The sequence below is a fragment of the Ornithodoros turicata genome, chromosome 1, assembly GCF_037126465.1.
Source record: "Ornithodoros turicata isolate Travis chromosome 1, ASM3712646v1, whole genome shotgun sequence".
NCBI lineage: Eukaryota > Metazoa > Arthropoda > Arachnida > Ixodida > Argasidae > Ornithodoros > Ornithodoros turicata.
In genome coordinates, this window is record NC_088201.1 from 131,988,744 (window position 1) to 132,001,663 (window position 12,920).

Below are 12,920 nucleotides of genomic sequence, written 5' to 3' on the forward strand. Positions count from 1 at the left end.
AATGTTTTCTGCTTCTGCTATTTTGTGCACATTTTGCTACGTGGTGTAGGTTTTTTAAGCTGCACAAAGTGCTTAGCCCTGCACATAACTGCACGTACATACTGGCAGTTGTGCACACAACTATCGAACTCAGCACATGATCCAAAATATAAAATTACGTACTAGGGATCTATGTAGACAGGTATACACTAAATGCATATCAAAGAGAGGGCAAACTGCTGATGATCCAAAATAGAAAATCCATGCTAGGAATCTATATACAAGGGGAAGCAAACAACAACTTTATTATGGGATGACGGCTGGGGCTTCCACACGGATACACCTAATACGTATCAAAGAATAGCAAACTGCTGAAGATTCAAAATAGAAAATGTATGCTAGGTATCTATGAACACAGGTGCTGAACACAGGGCTTGCAACTGGTGCACTTTCTTGCGGAGGTTATCCAGCTTGCCTTTTGTTGGCTGTGCTGGAGCTGCTAGACTACTGGACGATGGGCAATCTTTGGGGGGATGCCAGCCACTTCCACCTGCAAATGGTGATCAAAAAGCATTCACAAGTCTGCGGACTTCATGGCGGTAGAGTATTCGTCACATACCTCCTAAGTGCTGAGGTGACGAGACTGCACGCAGTACACCAGACGACGTTCCTGGCAGAGGAGTGACAACTGCAGCTAGTGGGGAGACAACAGTGCTCTGTGTTTACAAGGCTGGTGCGTGTTGTGCGTAGCTATGGTCCTGATGAGACAGATCACGCTGTTGCTGACTTTCTTCAGTACCACACTCTGATGAAGCAGATGATGTCGTACAGTTAGCCAACCCAACAACTACGTTACTCAAGTATACCTTCAGCATGGCAAGGATGACTCATCTGGTGAAGGTGTATTGCTCCTGTGCTGTCGTCATCGCAGGCTACCACAGCTTGCACACGTTCCTCCGTTGAAGGCCCACTGCTTTCAAGTCTGCTCTGATTGGCGTAGGCACTACTTCCTCCTGTAAACCACCAGTAGCACTCACAATAATTGCCTCTAGAGTTACAACATTTTCATGTGATAACTTGAGCATACCGACTTGTATTATACTTACCAACGCCATGCAGTGTGCGCTTCAATGTAGGAACTGCATCCCACCGAAGCCTTCCTGTGCGCAAATAAGCAACTGGTGCGAAGTGCTGGGAGCACAGGACCTTAGAGCGAATGGAAATTAGACTCGTATCCGCCTCCAGGTTGCAAAACTCCAGCCACGCCTTGTACCTGCGAAGCAGTTTTATTGTTGAAGAATTATGCAAAGCTGTGCCACGAAAACATGCACTAGCTACAGCAGCCTGACCCTGTATGCCCTACATTCAGAGTTCAAAAAAAAAAAAAGAAAAAATCAGCATGCAAAGCAAGCCATCAACATGCTAGCATTGGGTACATGTAAGCACATGCAGCACAGCCCTTTGTGTCCCGTACATGCAAACCGTTGCAAAACTCCTCGTTGAAAGCAGCCCAGCAGCCACATGCTTAAATATTTACATGTTTACCACCTCACTGTGGAAGGATGACCTATCCAGGGAGTGTCCATACAGACTGAAAGCTGGAAAACAGGTGATACCATTGAAACGCTATTAATCTTATGTAACTTGCACTATGTTCACTTCACCGCTCTCAATAAAACTCGGGGGGAGAGGTACGCATTTTACTTCAGCAAACACTGCACGTCCTCAACCAAGTGACTCAGCTCCGTTCTCGGCCGTAGACACTTATAATATATAGGAACTCACCTCAAGGGGTCCCGAGGAAAACGGTGGAAACTTATACCGCCCATAGTGTCATCGGCGTCACAGTTTCCTTTCTCCTTCAGGAGGCACCGCTTATGTAGCGCCTCGACATGGTGCGTCTCCCGGTAGAGCCTGCAGGAACAGGTTTACCGGCGTTCTGTTGTGTTTTACCATTGTTCGTGTGTGCCTGCCTTACCTTAGTTCTCCGAGAAGTGTCCCCTGTTTGACTTGGTGGTTTGAAATTGAAAAGACGACGATGAAGAAGAAAACGGCTATCAACAGTCACAAAGCGCGCAGTCAACGTACGGCAAGCTCGTAGCTAACAACATGCTGAGGGACAGGAACCGGAAGCGTACTCGGCTCTGTCTATAATCTTACGTATTACTGGCAGACCGGGCGAATTGCTATATTAAAAATATGCATATTGGATTAATACACACATTATTCGCGCCTCCGATCAAATTATTTTTGTCTACGTTCGTAGTTTGCCCCTCAACAACCACGCTCGCATGTGTATCATGAAGGGCGCAGTGTTGCTAACACAGATTTGGTATTTTTTCTCGCCTTCGCTACCATTTATATGTACCTTGGATTTCGCGTCGAGAGAAAGCCGTATGGTGTTCCCGCTTGTTCTGCTCAGCGAGAACCACTCCCACCGAAGTATACCGTTATCGCTTCTCGTTTCAAGAAATGTGTGCAGCACGCCTTGATATCTGCTGTACGCCCTGCTTTCTCGTCAAATCAGTAGCGATATCAATATCATTCCGCGTAGTAGGCTGCCTGCTTTCGGTGTATACTTTATGCGAAAGTCAATCATCGGACAGAACGATACCGTTATCACTCCTGACTTGTGAAGAGCCTGACGGCTGACCTAACTGCATGATTGCCACAAAACGAAATAGGTCTCGCTAAGTAGCGACTCCGGAGCGCATGGAGCGCGCTCCTGTTTACTAAACGGCACATCGCCTCTTGCGGATTGTGGTGCTCCCGCACTCCTACCCACAAGTAGGGGTGCTTCATGCGATCTGCGACGTCCTCTCCGGTCAGATCCACGGGCACTTCAATAAATATTTTTAAGGCTGCAGGCAGCTGGATGGAAAACTGTTCTGCTGGAAGAGAACATTCAGTTATGCCCAGAGGCTTAAAGGAGGTAAGAACTCCTATCTGCATGTATTTAGTTACCGGTGTAATAGGTGTAATAATAGGGAGTTTTAGTTGGCCACTTCTGCTCCTCCGATAACTTTCCGACTCAGCTTTCCGCAAAGCGCGCATGCGTAAACTGAGTCGGAGATCTCTATCGTCTACGAAAAATATCGGAATCCCACTCATTCCGAATTTATCGGACTTCTTTCGTGCGAGCTTTCGTGCTCCCATTCAGCTTGAGCATGCTCAGAGCGTTCACTTACATACAAGATCGCTGACAACAACATAAACAATATCGTTCGCTCGCGGCGTGCACTGCGAACGATTTTGGTCTGCAACTTCCCCAAAGCATGGCTCGGCGACAACCACGGGTACAGTAGCGGTTCTTCTGAAGAAAGGACAGCGGACTGTTGACGAGGCGTAGCGTGCGTACTTCACACCTTATGTGACTTCCTCCGTCTGGACGCCTAAGCCTACGTGAAAATGTGCATTGTTTCGCAGACAATTTTTTGACAAAAAACTGTTGCCGCCGCACAAATGCGCAGCGAAACATTTAGGAACATTACGTCTTCCACAAGCATTGATACAAATGCTTGGAACACGCGTTTCATGCGCATAATGTAACTGGAACCTAACTTATGATACGACTAAACGAAGTTAATATTTGTGCGGACAGATGGCGTCCCGCTTGATTTTCCGTATCGATGGGGTAGTTCTCGGTGACTCTTCGTCTGCAAACTAAAACTGCGGACAAGCGCTATACGAATCATTCCCACCGGCTCGTGAGTCGTATGTGTTTTTCGGAGATCGTATCGATCGGCGTGTTATCGTAGTGGGAACTAAAACTCCCTATTGTTCTTCTACGCTTCGTAATTCGATTTACAATTTATTGTTCAATACTTCTCCTTCATAACGTGTGCAGTGTTCATGCAAGAGCGCACTTTTTTTCGGATACGGGCGAGTAGACGCACCGTCATTCAGGTACCTCTATCCATTGTTACGTCATCTGAAGAATTGTAGCACCCAATCAGACGCCAACGCGGAGGTACACACAACGTTCTGCTCTAGCAAACGCTCTCTCTAAAACGCAACTCTAACGCTCAGAGCAAACATGGATGAGCCTACAGTGTTTGCATATGCCTCAAACTTATTTCAAAATATTGTGCCCCTCAAGCTCGCCCTTCAACAAACCGGCATTTTGATAAAGCGTGGTAAATAACGCACACGAGCAGTTAGTGTGCCTGTTTTGCGAGAGCGTAAGGTGACACTACACAGCAGGTGTTCCATTCGTACCACGCCGATTCCCCTGAGCTCAACCGAGGGAGAGAGGGCGGTCGCGTACCATGGTCCTAGAGTCTCCACCCCAGCATCGACGCAAGGCGGCGCTGCCGTGCAAGCAGGTCACGCGCTCCCGCGCTCCGGTTAACGGTGGCGACCCCTGTAGAGATAACGTTCTGCTTTACACCATTAAAAATGAGGGGGGGGGGGGGGTGTCGAGGTAGCTTGCCGTTGTTGGCCGCACTCAAGTGGGCATCGTCACGGCTATAGCCAAAAAAAAAAAAGGAAAAGAAAGTGGGAGAAAGGGGAGTTGAGGACTTGAAAGTGATGTAGAGGCAGGATGACCGGTACTGATGGGACGGAAGCACACTGCAGGTGAGAGGTGCACTAGAGTGGTCTCTCCGCTAGGCCCGTTGCTAGAAGAAAACGCACGAGGCCGCGAGTTTTTGAAAGTCGTTCCGCACAAGAACCTTCGGGGAAAAGGACGTCCGTCAGTATACCAGGCCTGGCGTGGGGAAGATGGGTTTCCCGCATGGCATGGTATGCACGGCATTCTGTCAGGATATGCGCAATTGTCTCCGGATGATTACAGTGCCCGCAACTGGAGTCCTCCATTAAAAATGAACTTCACCACATGGCACGCTCCTAGCCAACCACCATCCCGAATGACAACGTTCTTGTCCCTGATTTGTTGAAAACGGAGGCGGAGCCTATTTTGTAGCCATAATGCGGTACATAATGGATCCGCATAATATGCTCCGCCTCCCGTTATGAACAAAGCAGGAGCGAGAACGTTGTCATTGGGGCTGATGGTTGGCTAGCATCGTGCTATATGTAGTGAAGATACGGATCTATCAGATTCATCTATACAAAAGGTGTCACAGCCAGCAAGTTAGAATCGCCGTTTGGAGCCGACACAGTCGGCGGGCTAGCTTGTTAGAGTTCATAGCCCCTTTAAGGCCCAATGCTGTCTTGGCTTAAGAACCTGTTTAGCACAGGCTTCGAGGCGAGAGGGATAGAGTGGACAGAGCGCGCTGTGCAGAGCTGCTACTTCACATGCCCATCCACTTCCCACTCCAAGCACACCAGCGGACAGAGCGCTGTCATTTGCAACGCTAGTCGGTAGAGCGTGCACTGTAAAAGAACTATAGTAAAATTAACAAGTATTTTAATGGCAGCTATGTTGCCAGACTTTTCCCGTTAAAAGTACGGCCACTTTGGGAGAAATAAGGGAGAAGTAATGTCGTTAAATACGTAATTTTGATGTAGCAAAACATGCAGCCGTAAAATTTACAGGGAGTTTGGTGGCAGCTCTGTTGCCGGCTCTTCCCCGTAATTTTCACGACCGCCTGACAGAGTCAGCTTTTGGTTGAAGTGTGGAGTGCATTGATTCCAACAAATGTGGGAACAGTACTGTAGGATCTGCAATTGTGTGTGTCTTCCTTTAATGCAATTGCAAGTCATGCAATAACGTGTGACACAAGTCATGGAGTACAGTATCGAGCATTTATTGTACATAAAGAGAAAGGGTGGAAAAATCTGTGAAATCTGTTGAATCTGCAGGCGATCAAAACATCATCTTAGAGTTGCAAAGTTCCATGCATTAAGTGAATCTGCGTACCAAGTAGAACGTTCCCTTACACTTCTGCTGTTTCCCAAACAATCTCCAGATCTTCCTCGTAGGTTGTGGCTCTGTTTTTCAGCTTGCCGCCCCTGCAGGGCTGATACACACCACATCCACATGTAGATAGGGATATGAAGCACATGATATGTCCTATACGCATGTTCTTAGACCTTTTCACCTAGAATACAAAATTTACAGCAAAACAGTTTAGCATTCAGTATCATGAAGCATTCAAGTGGGACCAAGAAGTAAATCTAACACAGCAGCAAGACAATTTATCTCCTGGCTACATCACGGGGCATATGCGCTCGGAGCTTGCTCAGTTTCTTCTAGCCGGCAACTGCTTCAAGTAACGACACCTCGAAATAATACACGGGATCATTTTCCCTTTAGCGTCCAATAAGGCAAAAGTACGCGTCTTCTGTGAGTACAGTACGTTTATTTTTGCTCCCCCTGCGGAGTTCGAACTTCCTCTCTGTGAGGTGCCTCTGTTATGCCTAGTAAGCAGAGCCGTCGCGAGGGGAGTTCGCGCCCGGGGCAAGGCAAACGTGAAGCGGCCCCTCTCTTACTGCCATAAGAAACTCTGTAAACAAAGAAAAAAAAACACCAATTCGCACTGCAGAGATCGTAAATTCAAATTCTCTTCATTCCCGCTTTATACTGCACAAACAACCTGCCACTGCCCGCCGATCGGCGCCCTCTCTGGCAAGGGCGGCCGGGGCGTCTGCCCCTCTAATATGAATACCTGTTGTAGGTGAGCTCTGGAGAAGTTATGCACCGTTTCCAAGTTTCGCCCGGTGAGCATCATGGCTGGAGTTTCGCGTGTGGCTTCATGCGGCGCTGTTCGGTAGGATAAAAAGAAAAGAGGGATGAGTCCGTCCCAGTTTCGTTGATTATAGGAAACGAAAAGGCCCATATGTTGCAGGATGGTGCGGTTGAACCTTTCGACCATTCCGTCCGACTGAGGATGTAGCGGTGCCGTGCGTGTCTTGGCTATGCCGATATATTTGCAAATTTCTTGGAACACCTGTGACTACAAGTTCCGGCCTTGATCCGACTGCATTTGGATTGGCGCGCCGAAGCCTGAAACCCATTCATTTACCAACGCCTCGGCCACTGTCACGGCATCTTGATTTTGTGGTGGGTAACCCTCAGGCCGTTTAGTAAAGTAATCCATGACAACCAAAATATGTTTGTTCCCACGCGCTGAAGTCGGTAAGCGACCGAGAATGTCTAAGGCAACTCTTTCGAACGGTATGCCCGAGGCACACTCCTGAAGTTTAGCTCGTGTTAGAGTGTGTGGCCCTTTTCTCGAAGCACAAAGGTCAAAAGCCTGGCATCATTCTTCAACATATCGTTTGTATTCGACCCAGTAGTATCTTTCCCGAACTTTCGAGAGCGTCTTATTCACTCCATAGTGGCCACACGCGGGACTACTGTGAAGCATTTTTATTTATTTATTTTAACATACTGCGAGCATAGAAGCCCTAGCAGGAGGGGCTCTTTCAACAAATATGTGTGATCTACAAGAGCGCACAACTACTATAGAGAACACGGAAACAAAACCGTAACAACACATAACATCAAGAAATAATTCTTTCCAGCTCTTTGACAAAGTTTGGAGACTGGAAAGCATCGGGTGGGAGAGAATTCCAGTCCTCAACTGTTCTGGGGAAGAAACTCCGTTTAAAGCAATTCGTTTTAGCAAATATTGGGGACAGTAAACGATCGCTCTGTCTATGTCGGGTCCGCCTTGCCGTCAGCGGTTTTATACAGTCTGGTAATTTCAATTTGAATTTTCCAGACAAACAATTATGTAGGAACGTTAATCGTGCTATTTTTCTTCGTGCTTGTAGGGAGGGGATGTTATTCTGTTTCATTAAGAGAGTTGGTGAGTCAGTTCTTCGATATTTGCCAAAAATATACCTCACTGCCTTCCTTTGAACTTGCTCGAGACGGTTAATATCTTTCTTGGTTCCGGGGTCCCAAACAATTGCCGCGTACTCTAACTTAGACCTGACACAAGTATTGTAAACTAAAATTTTGGTACTCGCTGGTGCGTTTTTAAGCTTCCTTCTCATAGTCCATAATTTCCTTAACGCTGAAGAACAAATATCTGCTATGTGAGATGACCAACTAAGATCACTAGTAAATGTAACCCCCAAATATTTATATTTTTCAACGCATGATACTGTACAGTTATTTAAAAAATATGAAAATATACTGGGTGACCTCTTCCTTGTTACCCGTAAGACAACCGTCTTGTTGTTATTAATTACCATTCCCCAATCTCGGCACCAGAGAGAAATTGCTTCAATAGTGTTCTGTAATAAAATATGATCGGCCGTGGTCGTAATTTCTTTGTATATTATGCAATCATCTGCAAATAATTTTACAGAAACACCTTCCGGAATTATACTAACTAGATCGTTTATGTAAATTAAAAATAATATGGGCCCCAGTACACTACCCTGCGGGACACCAGATGTCACATCACAAACATCTGAACGACCGTTTTTGACTTCCACAAACTGCCGTCGGTCATTCAAGTAGGCGGCAATCCAGCGAACAATACAGTATGGGAGCCCTATACTTTCCAGCTTACGCAATAATTTTATATGAGGGACTTTGTCAAAGGCTTTACAAAGGTCAAAAAATAAAACATCAGTTTGTCCGGTACTGTCCAGAACATTAAATAAGTCATGTGCAACAGACACCAATTGGGTTACAGTAGACAGAGATCCCCTGAAACCGTGTTGGTGAACAGTAATGAACCCCTTATCATTTAAAATATTTCGCACATGGCTTGATATTGCATGCTCTAACATTTTACAACAAGTATTAGTAATGGACACCGGGCGATAATTGCTGACTAACAATGCGTCCCCTTTCTTATAAATTGGGACAACACGGACATGAATGAGGTCCTCCACGTCGTTGCATGAAGCAGGCCTGTGGAAAGGCTGTCATTTGTTCAGCAGCTGGTCGAGAGGGTCGGCCAATTCAGCAAAGTGTGGGACGAATGACCTGTAGTAGGAGCAGAATCCCAGGAATGTGCGAAGGCTGGGCTTATCTGTGGGTGCGGGCTACGCCTGAATGGACTACACTTTCGCAGAATCAGCCTGGACTCCGGTGGCCGAGACATTATGTCCAAGACAGACCACAGAAGGCAGAAGAAAGTTGCACTTCCTGGGATTCAGTTTCAAATTTGCTTGAAGCCACGCGAACACCTGGCGTAGGCGGTCGAGGTGCTGATTCAACGTCCTGCTTGCTTGCTTGTTAGGGGTTCTCGAGTGGTCAGCCATAAATAAGGCTTGCTACTGCCTGCTGTGGACAATGATGTCGTCAATGTAGATGAGGCAGACTTCAGGAGGTAGACCGGATAAGACGGACTCCGTGAGGCGTTGAAAAGCAGCCGGTTCGTTACACAAACCAAATAGCATAACCTGTCGAAGTGCCCGTGCCCTTCTCCTCGGACCTCTTCCTCATTCTCGTAACATTATTGATATGTGTCTATAGCTGAAATCGTAAGGGGGTACACAGGTGAAAACGTTAGGGGGTGTCACTGAACACTTGGGGGTGATAGGGGGTGTACGGGGTTCTGGATAAATCGCAGTTGACGGGCCTATGGAGCCTCGTCAAGCTGCATCCGGCAGCTTTTTGCTCAAGATGTCCCACATTGTTAATGCAATGTATAGAACACATGAAATGAAAGAAAAAAAAAAGAAATGTCGAACCGCAGCGAACAACAGAGGTTTTGAAGCATTGATAGGTTGGCTGCAGCACAATCACAGGTCAGCGAAACAACCGTCACGCCAGCATTGTGGCAAAGCGACAACCCTTCGAGCGCAAGGTTATTTCGTTTTTCTCAAGTAATCCCATTAACCAGAAAGTAGCCAATGGGTAACTGCCACTGTTCCCTGCGGGCAACGAGCAGCATCACGAAAGCCTCTTTGTCAACTGCGCTGGAATCCTCAGAATTTGCCCCAGCAGTTGCATAACCCTACATCCTCCTCCTATCCCACTCAATGTGTCTTCTAATGCCCATTTCGTCAACCATAATGCTGCACGCAGTTTGCATTTGAGTTAGTCGCAGCCTTCATTTCCGATGCGGACAGCACTTCCTTTGAAAATCCTGCTTCTCCATCGATCGACTGACCACTTTTTTATAGTGCGTGGACGGGGCAAGCACGTGTCAAAGGTTTTACGTACGTAGTTGTAGGCACGCGGTGAGTAGAAATGAAGGGTGAGTGCCAATGCACGCAACTCAGGGCTATACAAGTGCAGCATTCCGGGACACCACCTCTGAAACCCGGCTTGACCTGATAGCAGAGGACTACGCAAGGAAGCGAAGTTTACAGGGTGGGGCGTGAGTAATTGAGGAGGAACAGATTTGGGCAGGGAGAGGAGGACATATCTGAGGTGAACAATTCTCGCGCCCCGACCAGATAACAAAACCGATAACACGCCCGGAAAGTTTCGCGTAAGATATAGAATAAGACGTGATGTATAACTATGAGAACGAGCATAAAACTTTCCAGATATCGGGAGACTGCCTGATGAAATTGGCAGATTGGCGTCTGTGATAGCCTTCTGGACGACAAACTGACTAAATGCGAGTTCTTAGGGTGCAGCAAGGGTAACAGCTACGGTCAGCAGACGATATACATACTACGTAATTACATGACGATACCGTCAATATCAAGTTGGTATCAAGAGTTACTACGAGCTAAAATAGAGGAAATTGACAATTTGGCGCCAGTGGGTTCCACTTGGGCGACGATTTGACAAAATGTCTGAGGTATATAGATTGGGCTGATTGGTAGAAATCCACAAGCGACCAAAGAACAAACACGAAACAACAACAGAGCGACTTGTTTGTGATCTTGTCTCCTGTTTGTTCTTTGGTCGCTTGAAAATGAAAGATTTGACCAAACGCTACTTCGCAGGCTGTAGCGTGGGAAAGAGGTATGGGCCGCGGACTCATGGCTATTAAGCATGGATATACAAACAACGTAATTCAATGATGACATCTTCGATATCACGTCTATATGAAGAGTTATTACGAAAGGAAATGGAAGATATGGACAATTTGGCGTCTGCGAGTGCTATCTTGGCAATGATTTGATCAAACGCGACTTCGTTGGACCAGAAATTTTGGTGCAGATTTAAATACATTCAGAAACGAAGGCGTGTATATTCCCAAATCCCTGTAGTGGCTAGGAATACAGAAGGTAGCTGACACACGAGGCGGTGAAGAACTAGAGAACACTGAGTGAATTTTATTTTAGTGTATTTACAATACTGTTTACCCATACTTGTGGGTATAGTCGCAGGTGGGTAGGTCATAGGGCAATTTACAAGAACAGACAATTACAACAGATGTTGCAGTTTCTAACTTAAAGCACCATGTCAGATTTTGCCTTCCGGACGTCGGAAAAAGTTGATTGGCTGAGGTGTGGGAAAGTCAGTGACAAAACCAAAATAACATGAAAATGAGCTTTTTTGTGGGAGCCATTTTGAAACGTGTTCGGTGGTATCGCATCTCTGAATGACAATGCACGTCTGCCGCCCCCCGCCTGGGAAGGAAACATTTCCGTGACATGTCCAACGGGTGAAGGTATTTCTACCGAGGCGACATTCGTCCCTTACAACTACAAATGTAGAGTGCATCGGATGCGTCGTACAAAGCTTGTTGTCTTCAGTTCTCTTTTTTTTATAATGTGTTAGCGCCGCGAAGTAACTGTGGCTATGAGCGGCGTACAGACGTAGACAGATGTATGTTGTATTCAGTAGTATAGTTATGCGTGGAAAATATAAGGTGCTTCAAAACTAAATTGCATAGCAGTCTGAGAGTTTAGATAAGCTTGAAACGAAACAAGAATAACGCGGTTTGATTGTGCGACCCTTCCTTCAATTCCAGCCTATAACAACTTGATCTCCAACGTATCTTGTAGATTTTCAATAACCACACTCTAAACCCAGTGACGGATAGGTGCCGTCTGATCAACTGGCACATTTAAAAAAAAATGTGCCAGATGTCTTCAAGGGGCACGCGGTGCCTGCGAAAGCTGCAGGTGACCTGTGCCCCCTGAAACAACTGGTACGACATCCCTGCTGACGCCAGGAGCCACAGTGTACCGGACGTATTGAAGGGTTACTTGTATACCCACTAATACGCGAAACACATTGCGCCTGTCGAGTTCTCTAACAGAAAAATTACCTCCACGCTTCGCAAAAAAAGAAAAAGCAAAGAAGGAAATGCTCCAAGCACATCGAAGATGAAACACCAAATTTTATTCGGCGCCACCTCGGAAATCTGTGGAGACTCAGACTGAGTCCCCACACAACACTCCCAACACAAACGTTGGGGACACAGCTCATGTGTCTCCCAAGGGAAACGTGGCCTGCCCAAGGGCTGGCCACAAGGAGGTCGCCAGCCCCAATCAGGCTGGCAATACCTCTTCCGAAGGGAATGGGGGCGGTGAGGGTTCGGTCCAAACCGTACCCCAGTCGATGGATGTCGATGACTGCTGCACGCCGCAGAAGTCATCGCCAACCCCTCAGAATTCCCCAGATCAACAGAAGGGGAAAAAGCCGGGTCGAGGTAGAGGACATTCGCAGAAGGTGTCACCGAAGGCACCTCCAGCCAGGGTGCAAGCGCCCTAAGTACACCAAACCTGCTGAATACGCAAAAGATTTTCATGCAGTGGAACTGCAGGGGAGTGCTTCCAAATGTTGATGATGTGCATGACCTCCTGGAGGCGCACAGGCCAATTGGCGTCTGCCTCCAAGAGACGTATTCGAACTCTGGACACACAAATCCGTTCCAACAATACCAAATGTTTAGGAGGGATCGCCAGCTTGGTGCCTCAGGTGGAGTGGCGATTCTAGCATCCCGGTCTGTTGCTGCAGTTGAGGTGCCGTTGACAACAACATTGGAAGCTGTGGCTGTTCGATTGAATCTCTCTACACCACTTACGCTCTGCTGAATGTGCAGCGACAGGATATCGAAGATCTCTTAGACCAGCTGGCAGCCCCATTCCTCATTATGGGGGATTTTAATGCACACAGCCGTTTGTGGGGATGTTCAGATTTGGACTCGAGGGGCAGA

General features: G+C 47.0%; 2 protein-coding genes across 8 annotated transcripts in view; one reads left to right on the plus strand and one right to left on the minus strand.

The window, feature by feature from the left end:
* The window catches only part of LOC135378604 (phospholipid-transporting ATPase ABCA3-like), a 324,578-nt gene that overhangs the window by 87,422 nt on the left and 224,236 nt on the right, over positions 1-12,920 (plus strand). The window lies entirely within an intron of this gene.
* On the minus strand, positions 690-2,224 carry LOC135369084 (uncharacterized). Of its 6 annotated transcripts, none has more exons than XM_064602775.1 (6): positions 1,958-2,224; positions 1,765-1,893; positions 1,528-1,577; positions 1,086-1,252; positions 846-992; positions 690-784 (listed from the first exon to the last, which is right to left on the minus strand). In XM_064602775.1, the coding sequence occupies exons 3-6, from the start codon at positions 1,563-1,565 to the stop codon at positions 702-704; spliced, it is 435 nt and encodes a 144-aa protein (XP_064458845.1). In that variant the 5' UTR covers positions 1,566-1,577; positions 1,765-1,893; positions 1,958-2,224; the 3' UTR covers positions 690-701. The 6 variants fall into 6 exon arrangements, with proteins under 6 accessions (XP_064458845.1, XP_064458839.1, XP_064458827.1 ...); XM_064602769.1 differs by having other exon boundaries at positions 1,525-1,577; XM_064602757.1 differs by lacking the exon at positions 1,528-1,577.